This window comes from Copadichromis virginalis, linkage group LG22 (assembly GCF_057382275.1).
Source record: "Copadichromis virginalis isolate Kocher_CV1m ecotype Utaka linkage group LG22, C_Virginalis_male_GT1.1, whole genome shotgun sequence".
In the NCBI taxonomy this organism is placed as follows: Eukaryota; Metazoa; Chordata; class Actinopteri; order Cichliformes; family Cichlidae; genus Copadichromis; species Copadichromis virginalis.
In genome coordinates this window covers 26,395,010-26,419,878 of record NC_140638.1, presented here as the reverse complement: position 1 = coordinate 26,419,878, position 24,869 = coordinate 26,395,010, and the positions used below count along the sequence as shown (strand labels likewise).

The window sequence follows — 24,869 nt, the reverse complement described above, 5'->3', positions numbered from 1 at the left end:
CACAACACAAGTAGTTGTGCTAGCTTTCAGCTAAGCCCTTATATTATTAATGAGGAGCAGAAAGCAGTTCATCTTTGAGGAAGAATGAAGAACTCCAGCACTGCATGAGCCACAATACAAGACACCTCCAAAAAATGTATATATATTTCTAAACTATTTCAGATTTATTAATCAGAAATGAGTCCATAATAAAAGTGTAGTCACACATCTCTGCATCACCACAGCTCAGGTTCATGGAGTTTCTTGTCTCAGATCTGTCACAATGCTCCAAGTATCTCAGATTAATATAGGTTCTGACTTTACATTTAACACTGACTTTAATAAACACCTTGTAAACAATGGCATTGTGAGCATTTCCACAAGTAACACAGTTAATGCGGAGCTTGAGTACGTGAAAGGTCAGGTTCTGAGAGTAAATCATGTTTGGGATCTTTTTCTCTTTGTACAGCTCAGCTGGAAGACAGAATTCAGGTTGTAACAAAGCAGCTCTCATCTGGATGAGAGACTGAATGAGATACAATACACGAGGCAGGAGAGAGCTGAGAGCAGCATGGAGGAACTGATTAAGTTCACGTTCTTACACTAGAGTGTACTAGGTAGAGTGTATTTGTAGTCAAGTGTGCATTGTGTATAGCTTTGTCACCTGGAGTGTTCTTGTTGCCTTGTTTACCCACAAGCCCCCGGGCTCGGATAACCTCCACGTCCAGACGCTCCTTCCTGTACACCATCCCGATCTGGATGTCACCTAACCAAAAGAAAGCCAATCAGAGGAGAGATTTTACTGAAACACAACCGCACGCTTTCATGGGCAGAAAGTGGTATTGTATTTTAATATGATTTATTAACACACACATTTGTCCAGATTACATAAATCTGAATTAATGAGTTTGTATGTTGGTAGGTTGAAATACATAAAAACAATGACATTTTTATTCATGCTAACCCATGGGGGGCGTGGCCAATGTCTGCCGTCCAGCCAGCTGGGCGGGGCCTAATCCTTCAAGGAAACCAGTGAACTGTTTGTCTGATGCAAGTTTTACTCCTGGAAATATAAGCCTGACCAGACAGAAAGAAAAAAAGAAAAAGAAAATATCCGACATGTTAGATGGCAACCCCAGGGAAATGGGAAGTGTTTAAGTTCAATGTGAGAATAAATACACATTAAAGGGGATTGACAGATTGAGGGGTAGAAAAAATAGGGAAAGGGGTGAAAGGGAAGACTAAAAAAGGAGGGAGTGACTAAATGAGCAATTAAAAAAGGAGGTTAAAAATTGCACTCAGGAAAAACTAAATTCAAAGTTCAGAGAGAAAAAAGTAGAAGTAGAACTGTAACTATGTAGAACTGCCTTCTTTCATCTAAACAATACTGAGTGAAAACAAGAAGCCTTCATTCCACTTTGTTCTAGCTCCTCTGTGTTTATATAGCACAGGTGCAGCACATCATATTTAGTCTTCCCTCTCCCTTAGTTTGTCTTTTGTCCTCCCTTCACTCCAAAAGGTCATAGCAGATGGCTGCCTCTCCCCGAACCTGGTTCTGCTAGAGGTTTCTTCCTGTTAAAATGTGGTTTTTCTTCCCTGCTGTTACCAAGTGATTGTTCACAGGGGGTTGTGTCATTGTTGAGTTTTTCCCTCTGCTATCACAGATTATTGCTATCATAAAGTACCTTAGGAAAACCCTTGCTTTAAATGAGTGCTGTATGAATAAAGTTTAACTAAACAGAGAATACAAGATAAAAAGAGTAGAAAGAGGAGTGATTCGTACGCTCCAGGTTTTGGGTCCTCGGCATCTGGGTCTCGACTCGGCTGTCTGGTGAAACGAGCTTTAAACTCGATGGCCAAACCGGTTTCAACACTTCTCTGAACGGGAAGTCTCACCACCTTCTTCTTCTTCTCTTCCTCTGTAAGGATGGAAGAAGAAAGAGAAAAGAAGCAGAATAAGTTGTTACAAGAGCATAAACAGCCAGAGACTAATCAGAGCCCTGGACAGGGTGCTCTGTGACTCATATTGGTTCTGTTCTGTTCTCACTGGTTCAACTGGTTCCGTAATATGTTTGCTCAATTGCTTGTTAGTACCTAACTCATTTGGTCATAGTTTATTTTTTGGCTGATGTTCCTCTTTGGATTTTCATTCTGATAGTGAGTTTTTATTGAGACACTCTTGCAATGCTACTCAGATTCCCAGTTTGGCTAAAACACACTGTATGTCTGAAGATTCAATTCAGAGAAAACTTTGTTTATGGCAGAGTCCATGAAATAAAAGAAAAACAGCAAGAATTGAGGTTATATTTTTTAATGGTTAAACTAGGACTGACCCTCTGGGTTGAGCTGGGAGGCACTCTGACTCTTCTTTCCAAGTCCAACCATCCCCATCATCCTTGCACCGAAGCTTGAGCGTCGCTTCTTGTCATCATCGTCATCATCGTTTCTCCCCAATGAGCAAATCTCACCACCGACACTTGACGACTTGGTGAGAGGAGTGGCAGCTGCAGACACCCTGCAGGAGGAAGGACCACCACAATAATAAGTGAGGGAAAAGGGCCAAAACACAAGAGGCAGGGCACAAACACATCACAATAGCACAGAGAGGAAAAGGAAATGGGTAGTGAGGCAGCTGTTGCTATGACAACTGATTCCAACAGGAGGTCATCTGTTAATTTCTTACTTTGAAGGCTCAGGCTCCTCCTCCCCTTCTTCCACTGAGTTGCTCTTCTGCAGTGTATCCCCGCCTTCTGATGCCCCCACTATTTCCTCTGTTCCCTGCGAGCCCACCCCCAGCTCTGCTGACTGGCCCTCCAGACATTCAATCAGACTGTGGCAGCCAATATGAGAAGAGAAGAGTAGCATGCAGACAGAATCATGCAGAATGGTAAATGGTAAATGGACTGGTTCTTATGTAGTGCTTTTCTACTTTACCTGAGCACTCAAAGTGCTTTACCGTATATAACAACCTTCCAATAAGTAGGTGACCTACACCACCTTCTGAGCCACAACCACCCCATGGTGAAGGTAACACATGCTAACAAAAACGGGACTAAGCATTATGTATTTTCACTGATTTGAAACCAGCAGCAGAGTTAAACATTCAGAATGATGTGTTGTGGGAGGATTTACAGGACACATGCTTATGAGCGTGAACTGTGATTGTACACAGGATGAGAGTGAGCGGTTGATTTTAATATAGTTTACTCTGTATTATTCCTTTCTGACTCCAACAATCATGTAGGTGATATTTGAAACACATGTCAACTTAATATTTCATTTCCATTTGTGACAATACTCAAAATTTTGAGAAACTACCTGTATTAACAAATACAATCCGCTAGACTCTATTTAGCAATCTGACAATCTTAAAACCAGCAATCTGACCTCACAGAAAACATTTCTGGTCATTTTGTGTGAATTTTTGTGTTTTTAACAGGGATTCTAATCCAAACTGACCCATTAACACCAAATCCACACATTAACACAAACTGAATAATCAGCAGATGCAGCAATAGACAAAGAGGGTCACCTGCCCTATGAGCTAAACTTTCTGTTCTTATAAATGGAGTCTGGTAGAAAGTAAAAATTTCAATTCCTGTCTGAGAGCAGATAAAGAGGTGAACATTTTAAGTGTGTTGACTTAAATACACAGCAATTCTTTCAGACAAAATACAGTTTCTGTGTCTACTTGGGGGTATGCCCTAGACCCACCTGCAGCAGGACATACACTGTGCAGTTTGTTACCTGCACAGTGGAAGAAACAAGCTGGCATCTAGCAGTAAACAGTTTACTAAGTGAAACAGCACAAAGATGGAATATGTTCTAAATACTTTTACCTAAAAGCCACAAACATATTTAAAAAAAATACTTGTTTGTTGCCATTTTCTTTTCCTTTTGCCCTCTGTTTCATAAAAGTGAATTTTCATGTTGCTTTAGATATCTTTCTGATCAGTAGACAAAGTCAACACCTTACCGTTAAAAATATATTATTACTTTGAGAAAAAAAACCCTACAACCCCACATTAGAAGAGAGCAATAAAACATTGGATGCCATCATCTGTGATTCATAATCTGATGAAAAGATTCAGAGAAATGTGTGCCCACAGAGAGCAGCTGCAGAGCAAACCCTTACATATTACTGAAATCCCTGCATGGATTCAGAAAGCTAAGACTTCCACTGAAAGGTCAGAGAAACAGGAGCCAGAAATACCATTGTGCTCCAACCAATCAGAAGCTGAGATTCTGTCTAGAAATCATGGACACTTTATTCTCTCTTGTCATCCAAGAATGGATTCCTGCTTACCCGATCTTGTGGACAGATTGAGTGTCAGAGGCGTTGGACATAGCTGAGACATCACTGACATCACTGTCTGATGACTTAAAGGAGAGATTGTCCTTCATCTATAGATGGAGGAGAAGAGGTAAGCAAGCTGTGGCACACACGTAATGTAGACACATATATATAAATAAAAGTGGTGTAATGTTTGTTTACCTTTGAAGGGTCCTTCAGTACACCTGTAGAGACAGAAGAGCAGCATTAGTCATAGTCTAGGTTGGTAATGTGTGATAGCAGGAAATGACAATAGATTTCACTTTTTTCTCTCTTCGGACAGCTTCAGGCTGCTGATTTCTGACAGCACAGAAGTTAGTTTCAATTCACAGCAGGTCAGAAAAAAAGATGAAGCTGACAGAAAGTGTGTGTACCTTCTCTGCCGGTTGGTAACATCTCCCCTTATAAAAAGATGGAAACAGAAGAATATCAACGAGAAACCACAGACTCCTCAAAGCACACAGAGCTGGATAGATTGACAGAAGACTAGATGGATGGAAAAACAGATGAATGGATGGACAGATGGCTGGTGGAGTGCTTTATGAATACATGGATTAGTCTGGTTCTTATATAGAGCTTTTCTACACTGAGGATTCAAAAGTGCTTGCGCAAATGGGTGAATGAGTCTAAAAACCAAATCCAAAACCAATCCACTTCAGTCTAACTAGATAACTAACTAGATAACACGAGCTAAACACTACATTTCTATATGTGGGTGTGGCTTAAGGTGGGCATAATACCATTGGCTGTTTTCTTCTGTTGGTCCTCCCATGTGACCTCTGCATAGTGCGGACAAAGAGAGGTGATTGGTCAGGCTACACACTAATGCTCATACTCTAGTCAGATGACCCATCCAAACCAGCACCAAACCGCAGTGATATAAACACACCTGAACAGCAACATTTTGAGCAGGTTACAAATCTGAAATTTATCATCTGTTCTTGTCTTCTTTAAGTTTCATGTGGATGTTTCACGTCTCATCCAAGAGGCTTCTTTGGTTCTAAAAACCAAATGGTGGAGAGTCGCAGCTATTTAACCCTAGCAGGGGTTGTTGTCCCTTAAGAGAGTTGCTGACACACTATTAAGAATTTACCTCATCACATGAGCCAAGGTGTTAATAAAAAGAGATGGGTCATTAACACCCAAAGGAGAAACCAAAATAAGAAGGAGGACAGGACTAATAGTGGGTCATTGACTCTCTCAACAGCCCCCAATATTCAACTCATTTCCATTTTATTTATATTATGCCAAATCAAAACAGTTACATCAACAGTTACCTGCTTTATATTGTAAAGTAAACCCCTACAATAATACAAAGAAAACAGAGTGTAAAACTAGGGTTTAAACACCAGGGACTCTCTATTTGATTTTTAGAACTAAAGAGGCTGCTTGCTTTTCAAGTTCCTTACACTACAATGAATTGGATGACTGAGAACCTACACAGACATCATCTGTTGGTTTTACTGAGCCTTTGGGGGCAGTTACCAAGAAAATCTGTTTCTGACTGGAGATAAATGTTTAAAATTTGAATCATCATAAGATGCTCGTGATGGATCCTAGCCTGAGCTTAAAACCCCCCTCTCTCTTTCTCCACACAAAACTATAAATTTTCATCACCTAAATGCTGCGGCTATACTTATCTTCTTACAAACCCTCATAGTTTACATGGTGAGGATCACCTGACACTTCATTAGATCCACCAGTGACTGGACTTGCCTTTTCTGGTTCCTCCTGGTGTTGCTGAGCGCCTATCCGGCTCTGACATGCAGGGTAATATGTGATGGCGTTATGTAAACAACATGAACACGTGAATCAATAAGTAATGATTATGATAAAGAATGTCTGACAGACATCTGACTAGAAGAATCACGCTAATTGTTCTGTTCTATTGGAGATGCATTGAATGTTAAACCTGATGTACACACCTGGAGTCTGTGGGGGTGGGACTGGTGATGGGGCAGGTGAAGGGGAAGGCGTTGGAGTTGGAGGGGGTAGGGTGGGTTCAGGAGGTGGAGGCTGAACTGGAGCAGGTGCAGGGGGTGGAGCAGGGGGAGGTGGAGCTACCAGTGGAGTTGTTTGTGCAGTTGTGGGTACAGTTGTGGGTAAAGCTGTGGATAAAGTTGTGGGTAAAGCTGTGGATAAAGTTGTGGGTAAAGCTGTGGATAAAGTTGTGGATACAGCTGTGGATAAAGTTGTGGGTAAAGCTGTGGATAAAGTTGTGGGTAAAGCTGTGGATAAAGTTGTGGGTAAAGCTGTGGATAAAGTTGTGGATACAGCTGTGGATAAAGTTGTGGATACAGCTGTGGATACAGTTGTGGGTACAGGAACAGGTACCGGTGTGGGTAAAAATAGTGGTGGTGTTGCTGTAACTACAGGTGGGAGCACAGGTGCAGGAAGTGGCTGGGGCTGGGTGAGTGGGGGAGGCGGGGCTTGGACCCTTATAAGAGGAGGTTGTTGACTGACAGAGGGAAAGTGTTGTTTATGGACAGGGGCAGGGGGGTGATGATGTGGAGGGATTTTAGTTGCTGTTGCTGGAGCTGCAGTCATGGTCAAAGCTGATGGGGGGAAAAAAAAAAGCTGTGAGAAGAATGAAAACAATGACATGATGAATGACCACACGACCTTTTCCAGAAGCAAAATCACAGGAGTGACCTACTCAAACGGTATCCACCCTCTAACACCTGTTCTTAGAGGGTGGGTTCTGCTGGATGGATGCAGATCCTGATGGTAGCATACATATTCACTACCACTAGAAGGAACTCAGTCATGTTGAATTTCTCTATTATTATGCAGGCTGAAACCTGAGCCAATCCCGGCACAGAAACCTGGACCTGGTCAAGGGACTACATCTCTCAGTACTAACATGCTTTCACCAGAGGAATTGTCCCCCAAGAACCTTTGTGGAATCCTGTTATAGTAGTTTCCAGTAAAGGAGCTTGGGTCAGAGAGAAGTTCGGGAGAGACAATGTTTATGCCCCCAACAATGATACTTTGAACACTCTGAAGGTCCAGGAATTTTTGGTTGGAGCGTGCACTGCTATACACTATTTATTGGAATAGTTTTGTAGCCACAATTTTAAAATAATTCAAAACAATGTGCTGTTTTTGTCATGAGGTGGTCTACATTAACTGGGGTTGTTATCCTTTATTTTTGTTCATCTGACTGATTTATATTCTGTATTCACAGGACTTTAAGGTAAGGTGAAATTAGTCTTTATTTCACTGGAAAGTTCCTGACTGTGGAACAGTAATGTGAAGAGCTAGTCAAGTTTTTATTTACACATCTCAGCACTCATCTTTTATCGGCAGTGCCACTGAATCACTAAATTACTACCACTACAGGGGGCTTGTTATTAAGGAGTTACTACTCTAAGTAGGTAAACTTTCAGTTCATTACCTGTCTGCGCAGAGTCTAAAAAACAAACAAATCCATGTTAGATAGCTATGACCCTCAGTGGTCCATATGCGGGTGCTTACTGACTCCTAACCAGTGTTGGTCAAGTTACTTGAAAAAAGTAATCAGTAACTAATTACTGATTACTTCCCCAAAAAAGTAATCCAGTTACTTTACTGATTACTTATTTTCAAAAGTAATTAATTACTTAGTTACTTAGTTACTTTTTAAAAAGACGATTTACAACCTGAATAGGTGATAAAGTGATAGATCTTCCAGCACAATTCTACTTTTTCTACATAATCCATCATACAAAATGTAATAAAAATGGAAAAGTCTCTTTTTAAAACTTGTTTTATTCGTTTTAGTCTTTTAACTTTATGCATCAAGCAAAAATGTAATTATATGCAACATTCTCTGACTGGAAGAAATTTGTTTAACATTTAAACCTATTTTCTGCACATCCCAGCACATAAAATATTTTTTTTGTGTTTACACTCACTCTTTCAAATAGATGCAAGTAAAACACAGCAGAAAATAAATAAAGTCAAAGACTCAGCGGTCCTGTTGCTCTATTTTCACCTGTAAAGCAGGAGTAGGATAGGCGGAGGTTTACCCTGGTGCAGGTGTGCTGCGGTCAGTTGAAGAATCCGCGAGTTTCTCTGTGAGTTTCCCATTACGTCGTTGCGCACTCGGTGCTTGCTTGGAAGTTTAGGGGTTTTTTTCGCTGTAAAAATAAGTTTTCTTCCCACGCACGATGGACGCTAATGTTTTTGTCACTTTTTATGGAATCAAACTCAAAGTAAGGTCAGTACTTCCACGCTTTAAACGCTGCACGCTCACATTCTCTCCCGCACTCGATATATTATCCATTGTTGATCTGCACACAGCTGTTGACACTAACGTCGCACTTGCTTACGTCACTGTCATGAGACATTCTCGCAAAAAATCATGGTTTTAGTAACGCAGTAACGCAGCGTTCCTACGGGAAAGTAACGGTAATCTAATTACCGTTTTTGCAATAGTAATCCCTTACTTTACTCGTTACTTGAAAAAAGTAATCGGATTACAGTAACGCGCCCATCTCTGCTCCTAACTATGTCATTTTCATTATTTGTCCCAGAAACCAGTGAACACTCTGTAGCTAAAGTAAAAATCTCAATGAATTTATTCAATTAATCATCTGACATAGATAGGAAACCACTGTTATATTCTATTCTTTTCTATAAGTATTTTACAAATATTATTTTATTAAAATGACAAAAATTCTTTACTGCCAGCATCTCATGCTTGAACTTTTCTGTGACACAGAATTCAAAACCTTTTGAATCAGTTAATTACGTTTTTTAAGTAACAATCAATTCATTAGCTTACTGCTGTTGTTCTGTGTCAGTAAATGTGCAAAATTCAGTTTAGATAGCTCATGGAAGGATAGGGTGCAGGTATTTAACAAAACCAGAGAAGAGACTGAAAGCAAACAGTTGCTATCAGCATTTTGTCAAACCCTGAATATTTGCTCTGGTTTCTTTTTAATGGGTTTGGGATTTCCCAGCTTGTGTCTCTAGGCATTTAATATAACACATATAGGTAGAGTCATAATTTATGTGAGACAGTTTTTGTAGCTTTTGTCTATATTGTATGCAACCACAGTGCAGACTCTCAGCTTTAATTTAAGCAGTTGTGGATTAACTATTTAGGTTTTCTACAGCTATCTTTATACACAGTTCTCCATTTTCAGAGACTCAAAAGTAAGTGAGGAAGCTGACAAGCTGTTTCATCACCAGGTGAGACCTGTTCCCTAATTTATTTATAACAAATAATGTAGACACAATATCTTGTTGATTTAAAGTGTTTGATTTACATTTTCACTGTAAATATGAAAATATTGAAATATGAGGCCCTGCCTGTATAATTGTATGAAATTAATTAAGTTAATGAAGATCTGGAGTTGAATTGGATTGAATTTGTATTATTTCACTAAAACTTTCAACATGAGGTTCAAATACATGCCAGTGTAAGTGAAGGAGGACATTGTTAGGCTGAAATACCCAAATGAACCAGTCAGGCAAAAACTTTCTTAAAAAGACTGAATCCACCGAGCAGCAACACCAAAAGACCACAGAACACAGAAGAGCATGATGACAGAGTCTAGTCTAAGACCCGACTTGACAAACAGATGTAGACAAACAGGCACACTCAGACACAAACATGCATTCCCACCCTCATGCACACATATCCCAGATGGCGATTGTGTGCTGTTCTGAAGTGGGAACATGGGAGTGGGATGGTACCAACGACCCTCTGCCAGATAGCAACCGGTGTCAGCACAGACCCTCCCGAGAAACCTCAATGTCTACATATATTCAAAACTGAGTGATAATTGACACCAATTTATCTGTCGATCTCAAGCTCCTGTCTCCCATCACTCATGAACAAGACCCTGAGATACTCAAACTCCTCCACTTGGTGTAGAAACTTGTCCTTGACTCGGACTGGGAACTCCACCCTTTTATGGCTGAGGATCATGGCCTCCGATTTGGAGGTGCTCATTCTCATTCCCACCGCTTCAAACTTGGCTGCGAACTGTTCCAGTGCGAGCTGGAGGCCATCACCCGATGAGGCCAACAGAACTACATCCTCTGTGAAAAGCAGAGATGAGATTCTGAGACCACCCAAGTGAAAGACTTCTGCCACACTTCGATGGACACGGTTGAATGCCTTCTTCCATGACCAGGACAAAAACCACATTGTTCCTCCTGTTTCCGAGGTTCGACTAACAGCAGCACCCTACCATAAAATATCCCAGAGAGGCTGAGGAGTGTGATCCACGTATAGTTGGAACACACCCTCCGGTCCCCCTTCTTAAAGATGGGAACTGCCACCCTGGTCTGACAATCCAGAGGCCCCTGATCTCCATGCAACGTTTCTCCACAATGCAACATTGTAGAGGCATGTCAACCAAGACAGCCCTACAACATCCAGAACTTTCAGGAACTCAGGGCAAACCTCAACCCCCCTCCAGGGGCCGTGCAACCATGGAGTTGTTTAACTGCCTCAGTGACCTCACCCCGGAGATAGATGAGTCCTCCCCCTCGTCCCCAGACTGTGCTTCCGCCACGGAAGATGTGCCAGTAGGATTAAGGAGGTCGTTGAAGTATTCCTTCTACCACCTGACAATCTTCTCAGTCAAAGTCAGCAGGGCTCCACCCACACAATACAGAGTGCAGGTTTCTCTCTTCGAGGCACTCCAAAATCTTTTTCCTCTCCGAACTTCTCCTACACCCATGTTTTTGCTTCAGCCACTGCCCGACCCACTTTCTGCTTGGTCTGCCTATGAAGTCCCACAGGCTAACCAAGCCTGTTAGGCCTCATTCTTTAGCCTGGTGGCTCCCGTCACTTCTGGTGTTCACCACTTGGTTCAGGGTTACCACCACGACAGGCATCAACCACCTTGCGGCCGCAGTTCAGTACAGCGGCTTCAGCAATGGAGGTGCTAAACATGGTCCATTTGGACTCAATGTCCCATTCTCCCTGGGAATGCTGTTGAAGCATAATAATAATGCTCCAACAGCATTCCCAGGGAGATAATGATTAATAATCATCATCATCATCATTGTTATTATTGTTATTATTATTATTATTAAAGCAGCTGTGGTTTTGTGTGTGCTACAATAGTTGGGCAGCTGGAGAATTACGCACATTGGAAAGTCAGTCAATAAAAGACGTGTTAAACTGCAATGCTACTGTTGTTGGGTCCTTCATTGCCACAATGGCTAGATGTTGATCTACTTAATTCTGATCTGCTGCTGAGTCTCTTTCACTTTGCTGAAAACACAAAACACACACCTGAATTTTACCAGTCTGAAGTCATAACTCTCATCAATTACTGCAGCATTCACGACTTGTCTCATTTGCAAAAGTGCTACAATTTTTATCCACTTTTATCATCGTCATCTGTCTGTGATTGGACTAGGCACCATTTGCAGTATTCATTATTTATTTTGTGTGAAAGAAGTTACACTTCATCCATATTCATACCCATTAGGAAATTATCTCAGACCTCATCTTGAAATTTGTAAAACCTCTATTTTTCTCTATTTTTTTAATAAGTCTGCAGGCTTGCCTTTATATAAAACAAAGTTTTGTTATAGGTGGATGGTGATGGGTCCATCAGCTGATTGGTTCAGAGATGCTTGGAGGTGCTGTTTGACTAATATCTCAAGTATACGCACTTCTGTCGAGAGCTCCTTTGGGGGGGACAGCAGGTAGCTGGCGTCCTCGGCGACCACAAATAGGCGTCCCCGTTGGGCTTGTCAAGGTGGAACCGCCTCCAGCATTAGCCCTGATGAAAAAATAAATAAATTCTTAAAAAGAAGAAGAGAAAGAAATTAAACAATCAAACCGCCATCCTGACAGGAGAGATTTAAGGTCAGATGTCAGGGATGACAGTCAGTTTGAGGTTCCCTCCATAGTCACAGATAGAGTTTGATCAGCATTTAGTCTGGCACTGTATTCAGTCAGTTAATGAAAAGTCTGCAGTCACTCCAGATGTTTTTGCTTGAGAAGCAGTAACAAGCAAAAGTTAGAGTGGACTCTTCTTGCACATGCAGCCACACCCAACTGTGATGTTACAGTGTCCTGAAGCATACCTGTACATCACACAACCAGGTAGGAATGTAAACCTTTGGACGTCATTAATTCTGTATAACTGTTGGAAAAAAATTATAACATGAACAGAAAGAATTCACACTTGAAACAAAGAGTGCAAGGCCCCATCACTGCTGAAAACCTGTTTGTAGCTCTAATATCTCTAAGACGTTACAAACAAATCTGTCTCTGTGAAATACAGATACATACAGCTGACCAACATCAGCTGCCACTGGGTGTGTTCAGAGCTGTGATAGAGGCAGCACTGTGATCGCAGACAGAAACCTCCCTGCTTAAATTTGGTACTTGTATGTTGCAGGCAATACGCCTGAGTGCCAAGCCCAGTTTGGAGGAAACTGAACATCCAACAGTTAGGTGTCAGAAAGTGAACAGAAATTCTTTAGAAGCACATGCAACACAACCATCAAACAAATGAACAACAACAACACAGACTAACTTGCCACCCAAAATAAAACAAAACAATCAGAATATAAAAGCTGCGGCCAAATATGAAACGTTCAGGTGTTGGTGATGTCACTGGGACATATGGTGGGGCTAAAATAAAGGCGAAAAATAAAACTGTTGTGGTCACCATTGAGTCAGAATTCATGCTTGTCTAAAACAAACAACCAACCAAATTTAAAAAAAAAAAAAAAAAAAAAAAAAAAAAAAAAAAAAAACATGCCCCAAACATGGAGATGGAGCTGCTTTCTAATTGGATGGCTGAGGGTCACCTGATCAGGGCAGGTGAGGGGGGAGCAGACCGTCCAGACCTCATGTGTGTGGAGTCAGATCGATCGGTTGAGTGTGAGCGTGTGTAGATGGGTCGGTCGGCTGAACGAGATCGGCTGTAGTAATCTCTCCGGTCCATCCCACGACTGTACCTGCACATCACCATGATAACTGTCACCTAGATTACTATGACAACCACTGCAGCTGCAGGACAGGTCAGTTATCCACGTCGCGCTGACGACCAGATCTTTGTCACATGTGGTGGACTGGGAGTCATGAAGTATAAGGCACTGAAGGCTGATGAAATGCCACCAGAGAAGAGGATGCTTTTATTTGGCACTGAATTTCCCAGAGGGCTTCAGTGAGACAGTAGAAAAACAGTGTTCCCTACATCTGCTCTACACAGTGTCAGCAGCCTTTCATTCTTAAGTCTCTTACACCTGAACTAGAAAATATTTTTTAAAAAGTTTTATTTGCTTTTGCTTATCTTCTGCTTGCCCCTTACTTACTTTTAATTTGAATTAATGAGGGCAATCACTTTAGATAAAATAATTATTGTGGGAGATGTTAGCATTGATGGCAAGTTTAGCAACAAAGCACTAAAATAAATATCAAAACCTGCAGTTCCTTTGAGGTCCAACAGAGGCTCCAGCAGTGAGTCAGTCCTCCCGTATTAAAACTTTACAACAGAAATAAACATAATTACAGCCTGATACAAAAACTGGTCTGGTCTGTATAGATAATTTTCCCCTTCATAACCCCTTCATATGAGGAGGATGTTTTCATAACTCACCCGTTTAAACTGGCTTAAAATTTCCATTATTAGTGGCGTGGCCTCTTTGACTAACAGGTGGATGGCTGTAGCTGCTAGCTCCCTGCTAGACGTCATCTCAGCAAATCAGTCTCTGAACAGGACTCTGGACCATGTTTGTGATGTTGGAGCCTTTTGGAGCATTTTTAAATTGTATTATCTGACCAATAATATGGCTGCTGCAAGGTTAATGTAATAACAGACTGTCTAAGAAGTTTCAGCCCCACATTTGGTGAAATTCTAGGATTTCATTTTGATCTTTGATCTTAGTAATTAACAGGTATTTATGTCTAAGTCAGGGGTGTCCAAACTCCGGCCCGCGGTCCATTTTTAATTGGCCCACAAGTAATTTTATATATAGAATAGACTATGGCCCGCACTTCAACTTTTGCTTGAGTGTATTGCACTTCTTAGTCTGTGAAGGTTCTACATCATCGTAGTCAGATGACCTGAAGAAGCTTCTCGGATGAGAGGTGAAACGTCTTCAAGCAACTTAAAGAAGTCCAGACGCTTTTCTTTGCAAGCTCCTTTGATTGCACTTCTTAGTTTTAACACCAGGAGGAGCTACTGTTGATCAAGGCAGTTGCTCCACCAAAAAGGACAATGGTAAATGGTAAATGGCCTGTATTTATATGGCGCTTTACTAGTCCCTAAGGACCCCAAAGCGTTTTACATATCCAGTCATCCACCCATTCACACACACATTCACACACTGGTGATGGCAAGCTACAGTGTAGCCACAGCCACCCTGGGGCGCACTGACAGAGGCGAGGCTGCCGGACACTGGCGCCACCGGGCCCTCTGACCACCACCAGTAGACAACGGGTGAAGTGTCTTGACAATCACAGAAGAAATTTAACCCAGGTTACTAAATATGGCAGAACCAAAGAAGCGAAAGGTAGAAAGTGAGTGCAGAAAATTTCAGACACGGTGGGAGAGTGAATATTTCTTCAAAGAATTCAAGGGGAAGTGTCTGTTTGATCTGCACTGAAACTGTGGCAGTTATGAAAGAGTATAATGTACGACGTCATTATGAAACCAAACATCAGGCCTATGCATCCTACACTGGTGCTGAGCGAGAGCAGATATTAAAGCAAAGGGTAGCTCTCCTGCGGGGTCAGCAACAGTATTTTTTTCGTGCTCAAATTGTCCAGGAAAAGGCTCCAATAGCCAGCTATGAGGTCGCCCAACTCATCGCAAGACATGGCAAGCCTTTTTCAGATGGAGACCTCATAAAACACTGCCTCGTTAAAGTCACCAAAATAATGTGCCCGGAAAAAGTGCAGAACTTCAACAACGTCAGCATGTCCAGAGATACAGTTGTGCGACGCACACGCACTGAAGACTCGTCAGCCAACATTAAACTGCAACTGTCTGATAAAGCTGTGCTTTTGATTTTTACTCCATCGCATGTGATGAGAGCACCGATGCCACAGACACCGCACAGCTGCTAATTGTTTTGCGGGGAGTGGACGAGAGCACTTTAGGTGAGTAAAAGATATATTCCACAGTACCCGTGTGTTAATGTGCGCATCAATTCTGTCACTACCCTGCTTTTGCAGACCACTTTCTTATATGCGTTTTTTAACACTAAGAGTACACACCGATGTGCACAGCGCACGCACACGCAAAATCAGCTGATCTCATCTGATGCACATCTGCTTCTTGATCAAGTGACATTTGTCCGGATTTTTGCCACGAGTGGCGACCAGCACCGCAGCTGGATGGCCCGATTTACATACCCGGCGCAGCTGATACTCACCAGAATAATTTACTAAAATTAGTTATTAAGTCTGTTATTAAGTCCAGTTCAGTCTGTTAATGTTGATAACGGTTTCAAACAAACGTTAATAGGTGTGTTGCTAAGCCTAATAACTTAAATAACAAGCTTGAAATGTACTCGTCCCATTTTCCCCTTTATTGTTTTTTCTCTGTGCTGTAAATCTTCTGTCCAAGAAGAAATCTGAGGCTGCTGTTCTGAGAATGAGCAACCAAAGCTTTTTCTGAATAAATCAATAAAGATCCATTTATGGAAAGCTGTGATGAAGGCAGTTTTGTCTTTAATTATATTCAACAATATAACATATTTGACCACTTTTAAGTGATTTAATAATTAATTAATTAATACACTAAAGTTAAGGTTATATACCTAATTTCTAGTAAGTGGCCCAGCCCCTCCTATATTTTTATGTATGTGGCCCTCAGTGAAAAAAGTTTGGACACCTCTGGTCTAAGTGATGCTCCTGTACAGTCTTTGAATGCAGCTAGATAACCGAGCTAGCTAGAATTAGTTTATAAATGAGCACTTCATCCTTGAAATATGAAACAAAAAGACCAACAAAAATAAAACAAAAATCACAAAATAAAAGAAGGTTCAAGTTGAGTCCAAATGTGGACTCCAGAAACCAGTGGGTAAGAAGACAGCTACATCATAAACATAACTACTCTCATAATGTAAATAAACCAAGTCAAGTTTTAATTGCACTGTGGATCTTGTCCCGACATAGATCATAGAAATTTAGCATTTATGTCCTGAAAGTCATTGCACATCAGAGCACAAATGTTCATTTGACATTTCCCCGAAAAACATCATGATGATCCTTAAGATTTCTGGGAAAACATTCTGTGAATCGATGACACAAAAGCTGAACTTTTTTGGAAGGTTTGAGTCATGTTACATGTGACATAAAGCTAACATGGTGGCGGTAGTGTAATGATCTGCTGCTTTGTTGTTTCAGGACCTGTACAACTTGTTGTAATTGATGGAACCATGAATTCTGCTCTCTACCATAAAATCCTGTAGGACATTAAATCTCATTTAAATGAGATTAAGATGCTCTGAACTTGAACAGGCTGTTCATGCTGGAAAATCCTCCAATGTTGCTGACCTAAAACAATTCAGCAAAGCAGTGTGGGCTATGATTCTTTCACAGTGATATAAAAGACTCACTGCTCATGCAATTCTTGCTGCCAAGGTAAGCAGTTATGAGGTTTAGTGGAGAAAAATTGTTTGATCGGGAACATTTAAGTCTGACAAATATCCCCACCCCCCTCAAAGTACATTATATAACTTGCTTCATTCACACCCTTTCACACAAGCACTTTTTTTTCCCTGTGCTTTCTATCTAACATTCACACACCGATGAACACGTCAGAGAGCAACTTTGGTTTCTGTGTCTTGCCCAAGGATATTTGGCATGCAGACTGCAGAATCCTGGGACAGAACCACCAATATTGATTAGTAGATCGCCTGCTCTACCTCTTGAGCTACAGTAACTCCTAAAAAGAAATCAGGGGCTGATACTTTTTCATGACACTGTATAAAGTGTCAATTCACAACAGTTGGCTTAAGGTGCTTTATGCTGTAAGGTTGAGATGCTACAATATTAGAGAGAAACCCTAATAACCAGACAATGCCTGGTGAGCAAACACTTGGCAACAGTGGGAAAGAAAACCTCCCTTTTGACAAGAAGAAAACTTAAACAGAACCAGGCTCAGGAAGGGGTAGCCATCAGGCCTAGGACCAGGTTTGGATTAGGGAAACAGGCCCCCCATTTACTTTTAAGATAAGACTCAAAACTTTCCTTCATAATAAAGCTTACAGTTAGGGCTGTATGCTAAATCAGCTCGCCAAAGACTCAAATCAGGCCCGCTGGGTGGCTTTCAAAAATGTGAAGAAGGACATAAATTTTGGACATTAGCTGTATTTTGTCTGTTTGAGTCTGTCAATTAACAAAATGTTTCCATTCCATCAATCTGGGCAATGAGGTCCCAGAACTTTTTCTTTTATTTTACACATTATCTTACAATTTAAGCCCTAACAGTCGTGTTGACAGAATTCTTTCATTTACTTTTTTTTTTATAAATGTAGAAAAACTGAGATTTGTTCTTGAAATTTGAATCCCTTTTCTTACATTAAAATATCTCAGGGATAAAATGTGTAGTTAAGTTTATTACATTATTACATAGTAAGGCGAATTTCAGTGGTCCGGCCCACTGAAGATCAAAGTGGGCTATGTGTTGCCCATGATGAAAAGTTTGACATCTTTAAATTAGAAGGAAGTTCTTCATTCTCCACTGTTGCCAAGTGCTGCTCACAGGAGATCATCTGATTGTAGGGTTTTAATCTCTTGTATAGTTTTACCTAAAAATATAAAGTGATGTATTTAAAAAAAATGATCTGAATTTAATACATCTGTTCTTTACTGCCATAACTACTGGTCTGAATGTCCACCTTTCTAATAGTCAAACTGTTTAAATGTTCATCCATTTACCTCAGTAGTTCCTCATCGTAGGTGTCAGGCTCATAGGGAAAATCAGGGATGAAGTCCTGACTGAAGAACAGAAAGACGTCAGAACTGCAAAACATGATGAGTCTGAACCTGCCATCAACCTCTAACACTACATCCTAATTTCCAAGGCTCACCTGTAGTCATCACAGCTCCCATTGATGATGTGGTTTGTCCAGCTCTGGTTAGGGCCATTAAAATATCTTACACACAGAAAAGGATTACAAGACAGAAAAATACCCCACTTTCTTAGATCATTGCTTTTACTGTTGGTACTATGACTACTGCCACTGCTGGAATTCTGATAGAGAAGTACCTGTCATGGGAATCAAGTGAGTTGGCAAGCGACATCCTCCTCAATGGCCTTGTAAGTACACAGGGAGAAGCAGTGTCCAGTCAGAGAACCAGTCAGACCAGTACAACTGCTGTTCTACAACCAGTACTATTAACTGTACCACTAAGTGCTCTACAGGGACACTAAAACTAAATACTTATTATAACCTGGACCATAACTACTACTACAATCAATATAGGCAGTATAAGCAATACTACAACTCTAAGCTGTAATGTCAAAACCAGTTCAAAAGCAGAACTAAATGCTGCAGCACAAAAATATCTCTGTAACCCAGTACATCACCCAGTAAATTAATTTACTCCAACAAGATCTAACTGCTACTGTAGCCAGAAGCAGAACAACTAGTAGTAAAACATCAAAGAAAAGCACTAAATCTACTTCTAAAACCTGTACAAGGATCAGATGTCCAATCAAGTATGCAACCTGTTTCCTGATTCAAACCTGTTCAGCAGCAGCAGACAGGTGGGGTTTACCTGACTCTGACACACCTGCTGCAGTCCGACACCATGTTTACTGGTTATTCTTATTCTTATTATTAGTTTGCAGATAAACAATATTACATGATGCAGGGTGCATGCTGATTAGCTGATGTCCAGATGACTCACATTGGGCATGTTCCTATGTGTTACCTAGGGATGGGTACTGGTATCGGTTCTGACATAAACGGTAGTAACCAGACCGAAAAGCAGCGCACATTTTGGTGCTTTATTTTGGTGCTTTTTTCCCCTGAGATGTCACACACTTTGAATTCTAGCCAATCATTTTACCTTTCCAAGGATAGTAGGCGGGCCCAGGTACGTACGTTCTTTTAGAGCAGAGCTACAGATTAAAAATGCCCAAAGCGAAGCGGTCAAAAGTCTGGCTGTACTTCACAGCAAAAGATGCAAACTCAGCAGCCTGCAACAAGTGCTTTAAGCTGATACTGTGCAAAGGAGGTAACACCTCACCTGGCGACGCATAGCGGGGGGTTTTAAAGCCGAAAAATGCACCATATTTGATAGCTTGCTGCAAGAGCTCACACCGAGCACATCTACTACAGGTGTGGTGCCTGTTATTGGACCCGGAGTTAGCAACATCCCCCAAGAACCCGAAGAGTACAGTCCTGGCCCCTAGCCCTGCCAGTGTAGCAGAAATGATGAGGATGATGATGCAGCAGCAGCCGTTCTTCTCTGCGTGAGTAGCTTAATGTTGTTCGTGTGTAATTTACGTTGAGTAGGCTAACCACGTTATTACATTAATGCATATAAGGTGAACTAGCAAACACCGTCGTAGTTACATGCGGCTGTCTTCTTGTTTGATGGCAGATACTCCCTTCACCCTGGCAAAAAAGGCTAAAATGACCAAAGAAAAAGAGGGAAACAGCTAAACATGAGAGGTTTTTGGACAAAGTTTGTGTGTTTTTTTTTTAATTGTTTAAGCGCGGCTTCCAGCCAAGCGTGATGTCATAAATCCCCTATAGCTGCTGAAAAGGCTAACATTGTTATCTTTTTACAAAAAAACAGCTGAACATGAGAGGTTTCATGTTTCAAAAATACCGGTTTGGTACTGGTATCGGATAAAACCTAAACGATACCCATCCCTAGTGTTACCATAGTTACCTGTTCGGGGTGCTGTATTGGCTGGCATCAGAGAATGCTCGGCTCAGTTTGGAGCCCCGCAGCAGCCGCACCGCGTCCTCCCGATATAACGGGTAAAGAGGGTTATTGCTGGCAACCAGATGTCAAAGGTCAGAATGGCAAGAACAGAAAAGTCTGGATAAAATGAGGATGATGCCTTTAGGAAGACCACTTCCTGTCTGGCTTCAAAAGCTTATTTGTTTAAAAATTCAAGTTCAAAGTTCAAGATAAAAACCTGTGAGTCATATTAAACCTTGAATACTAATGATTACACTTTTAAAGCAGTAAACCAGTGACAAAAAAATGCATAGCAAAAGAAACTGCCAGGAAAGGGAAGATAACAACTCATGTGAGTTTTATGGCTGCCATCATGCCAGACCAACATAACTTTAGCTTTGCTAATGTAGACATGAGAGCAATTTTGGATGGTGCTACAATTCTAGAGTGTGAAACAGCCGCGGACAATGCAAAGATTATTAGCTTTCTTAGAAAACATCTAAACAATAGGGAAGGATGTTAACACATTCTCCACACATGGTCGAAGTCCCTGAGGTGACCAACAGTCTGAATGATATCAAGGACAGTCTGGATTTTTGGAAAATGCTGAAAGAGTTATGAGAGCCAAAGTACTTGGTAGAATCCGTCTTGATCAAGCTCGTTTTATCCAGTCAAAAATTCTGTAGTCATAGGAACACTAATATATTCCTTCCTCTTGAACAATATGGATTTAGCTACTAATGTTTTGGGTTTATTAGGCTTCTATTTGATAATGGACTGGTACTTATGTAGTGCATTTATACTCAATTTGAGCACTCAGAGCACTTTCTATTACAAGTCTCATTCATCCAGTCTCACACACACATTCATTTAGTGCAACATTTGCTGAACATTTGGACTTCAGGTTGGCTGTAGCTTGAGAGGTAGAGCAGATCATCTAATAATTGTAAGGTTGGTGGTTGATCCCTGTCTGCTCTAGCCTGCATGCCAAAGCGCGTCGGGCAAGATACTGGAACATTCCGACGCGATCACTGCAGTCTGAATAGTAGGTAGAAAGCACGTCATAAGAACCACTTCGTTTATAATTTACAAGGAAATTTCAACCGACTGGAGTAGCTGGGGAATGAACCACCAACCTTTCGATTGCTCGACAACCTGCTCAACCCGATCCACAGCCGCTGATAATATAAAAACACTGGCATTATTTCCACAGCATTTTGACTCATGTAGACATACTGCACAGCTGCTGTTACCTGTTGGAGCAGTGATTTCCAAGGGATACAAATAGGACATATGCACTATAAGATAATGCTGCACACAGTAAATGATCACCTGGACAAAGTCTGAAGCACTTCATCAGACTCGATATCGCTTGAGAACAGTTGAGTTTTAATAGCCTAAACACGGTGTTACTTATTACAAACTTAATATTTGCATACAGTCACTCTTTTGGATAAGCTCAATAAGGATAGAGAAAGATGGAAATACATATTTATAACTTTATGGGGAAAGACCAATAAACTCACAATAAATTATCTCCAATAAGCTCTCACATGCAAGAATCTTTTGACGTACATGATAAGACAAATACTGTAGTTTGATTGCAGATTAAAGCATCAACTTGCTGTACTCCCAAATCTTCTCTGGTGGCATCTTTCCCTTTCTACCCTCACGTCCCATCTTGTTTTTCTAATTTTAGCTCTTCAGGTACCTTTTTTAGTTTCTTCTTCTGTTGTCATGTTTTGGGCCCATCTCAAATCCCCAACACACAGATACTTACCTGTGAGGAGGCGGCTGGCTCGGTGACCGTGACCTCATTCTGACCATGTCGGAACGGGAGCAGTGATTGGGAGAAATCACTTGCTCTGGCACTGAGAGGGTGGAGCTATGGAATTCGCGCCCATTCTGTCTGTAGTCTGCACACAGAGAAACAGAGCAGGAGTTCAACCATCAACCCTGACTCAGTTATTTTGTAATTTCAAGTTATGCAGTCACATTTATGTCATAATCCTCAAATGGTTTACCTTAAGCAGTTTGAGGAACTTATAAAATGATTAGATTCCCATTGTCTTACAGCAGCATGTTTTTAATCCACTTGAGCCAGTTAGTATTCTCTCCTGTATCCTTTAAAATGAGACTGCAGTGAATGATGGGATATGGAGTTTACCTGATATCACCCCAATGCCGTCTTCACAGTCATAATCTGAAAACTCGCTGTCACTGATCCTCTGAGACCCTGCAGATGGAGAGAGGGAGGACATTTAAGCCTGTAAGCAGCTCATCTGTAATCTTCTACAAGAAGGTCAACAAATCTAACACTCCAGACCGAACAGCCAGAGGACAAACCAGTTAACGCAGGAGCAATAAAAGACACATTCATCTGATATTACACACAGACTCCCTTAAACCTTTTACAACTCCTTGACCAGAACCTTTTCATCCACATCCACATCAGCCTTTAACAAATGCGTGAAATTTAACAGCAGTCAGAGTTTCGGACTGAATGCTGAAATTAATAATTTTCTGGCCACACAAAGGCCAGCATGTTTATACACAAATAAGATTTCTGCATTAGTCCCAAAAGTGAAGCAGAGTGGTCAGAGTTTGATGATAGGTGGCTGCATGAGAGATTAAGGTACTAGAAAGAGAACATTTATAGATGGCATCATGAGTGTGTATCAGTGTACCCAAATGAAGTCAACTTCCTGTTAAAGCATAAAAACATCCAAACAAAAGATCCAAGGAGGAAAGTAGAGATGAGTGTGTCACTTGCTCTCATCTTTTAAAGAGAAATGTGGAGCAATAAAACCCATCCAGCAAAGATCAGCTGGAAGAAAAATATAAAGAGCGATAGAACACCTGTGGGAATTTGAGCAGCACTGACCTCCTCCGTCCTGAGTCCATGCTCACGACTTTAACATGAGTCTCTCTGCAGAAATAAAGCTGGACATAACAACTGCATCACTGTTATAGAAATGATGCAGTGATCACTTCTGTTCTCTGATTTATTTTTCTGTTGTGAACTCCAGATCAGCGATGGGTCATATTTTGTTCCACGGGGCCATACAGTGCTATCAATAACATAAATGAAGTCCAACTCACAGGATAATTGAACTAAAACACAGTTACAGGTTACAATGGCAATACTGACAAAAAAAAAATCTGCCTTCGAAATTAAGCAACATTTTGACAAGCTGTCTGATATGTACCACTGGTTAGGTCATTGTAGCCGTTCACCTGAGGATTTCCAACCATAAAACTCCTCATAAAACTGTGTCTTAGTTGTTGTTTTTTTGTTTTAAGAAGTTGAATTAGGCTGACCATATGTTCATATATTCAACATCCTACACCTAGAACGTCCAATTGACTCCTCCTGGTACAACATCAAAGATCTCCCACAAGAAGATCCAGAACTCCCTTGAGAGATTTACCAATAATCCATTGAACAGTCTGTCCAGAACCTTTTCATGCACAGTTTGACATGTCTTCAAGTATTATATGGAACCCAATAACCTTCTGGATGCACTCGCTCTAATCAATCATTCCAGGATCCAGGCAGCTAGTTCTGTTCTAGTCCCTCAAAGATCAAACCCTAATCATCAAGTTTTGAGTAGCTGAGGTACAAATATTTCAAGAACTACGTCTCCCATGATTTGGCTACATAATATCTTTCATGAGAGCTTTCTGCCTGGTAAAATAACATTTAATTGCATCACTATGATATGATCAGGCAGGGCTATATTTGTGCAGCAATTATCAATCAATGACTTATTAAAACTATAAATACTAAATAGCACTTGAAATGGATAGCTTAGCATCACACAGGGAAATGCCATAGAGCTCACTCGTGCATGCACACACACACACACACACACACACACACACACACACACACACACACACACACACACACGTTTTTACCTGAGTTATAGTAATGACCTTTGTCTAGCAAAGCGTTGTGGATGATTTAAAATAAAGAAAAACAAATGAAACAAAAGAAGAAGAAGAAGAAGAAGAAGACGTTAACAATAAAGCATAATAAACAAATAAAGAAATGAATGAGAGGACTGGTGTTGGATTGGATCTGCCAGAGGCCTGCTCTGCTGTGACTGGTTGTTAGGTTGTTGGACTAAACATTCACTGATGAAATAAGCCCAATCCAACATTCTTTCATTTTGAGCTCTTCTACAATTGACTTCAGGGGCATACACGTAGGAAGAGCCCAGCAGCAACGTGGCAAGCAGAGACCATCGTGTTAGTGAAGCAAAGTGACTGTATACCGAGGTTTTTTCTCCCTTTTTCTTTGCTACTACCCGCTGACTACCAACAGAAACAAAGGCTACCATTGATAGACATGTTAGAGGGTTTCAGCAACCAGAGGCTGGACTCTCCATTAAGTCTGCAAAAAGATGAATGTCAAGTTTTGGACTCCTTCACTCATTTGACTTTTGTCAATTTTTCGTTACAAATCTCAGAGTTCACCTTTCTTCTCTGACTCTATAACATGGTAAACCAGTTTGAACAAAACTTTAGCAACCGACTCATTTTCCAGTGATCAGAGCATGTATCAACTACAGTGAAATTACCAGTCCCAGCAGAGGAGAGCATCCCTCCAAATGATCCATCAAATAACATGTTGTTGTGTGAGGTTGTGACACAGGTTTGTTGTGTGTGTGCGCGTGCGTGTGTGTGTGTGTGAGTGAGAGAGAGAGAGAG

At 41.0% G+C, this 24,869-nt stretch overlaps 1 protein-coding gene and 1 long non-coding RNA gene across 7 annotated transcripts in view; one reads left to right on the top strand and one right to left on the bottom strand.

The window, feature by feature from the left end:
* The window catches only part of LOC146683524 (regulating synaptic membrane exocytosis protein 2-like), a 58,741-nt gene that overhangs the window by 4,279 nt on the left and 29,593 nt on the right, over positions 1–24,869 (bottom strand). For 3 of the 6 annotated variants that reach the window (XM_085445390.1, XM_085445388.1, XM_085445387.1), the window contains 12 exons: positions 22,321–22,389; positions 21,934–22,069; positions 13,088–13,237; positions 11,939–12,048; positions 4,687–4,713; positions 4,475–4,497; positions 4,286–4,383; positions 2,663–2,809; positions 2,313–2,494; positions 1,763–1,898; positions 944–1,056; positions 644–745 (listed from right to left, as the gene is read on the bottom strand). In XM_085445390.1, coding sequence (XP_085301516.1) covers positions 644–745; positions 944–1,056; positions 1,763–1,898; positions 2,313–2,494; positions 2,663–2,809; positions 4,286–4,383; positions 4,475–4,497; positions 4,687–4,713; positions 11,939–12,048; positions 13,088–13,237; positions 21,934–22,069; positions 22,321–22,389 — 1,293 coding nt within the window. Of the gene's footprint in view, positions 1–643; positions 746–943; positions 1,057–1,762; positions 1,899–2,312; positions 2,495–2,662; positions 2,810–4,285; positions 4,384–4,474; positions 4,498–4,686; positions 4,714–5,052; positions 5,092–6,028; positions 6,071–6,237; positions 6,868–11,938; positions 12,049–13,087; positions 13,238–18,170; positions 18,231–18,322; positions 18,389–18,501; positions 18,550–20,138; positions 20,247–21,933; positions 22,070–22,320; positions 22,390–24,869 lie in introns of all 6 variants that reach the window. The other 3 variants (XM_085445392.1, XM_085445389.1, XM_085445391.1) reach the window with 3 other exon arrangements.
* LOC146683521 (uncharacterized) overlaps positions 8,272–24,869 on the top strand; it is an 83,998-nt gene continuing 67,400 nt past the window's right edge. The window contains exon 1 of the long non-coding RNA XR_014917388.1: positions 8,272–8,513. This is a non-coding gene — a long non-coding RNA (uncharacterized LOC146683521). The remainder of the gene's footprint in view (positions 8,514–24,869) is intronic.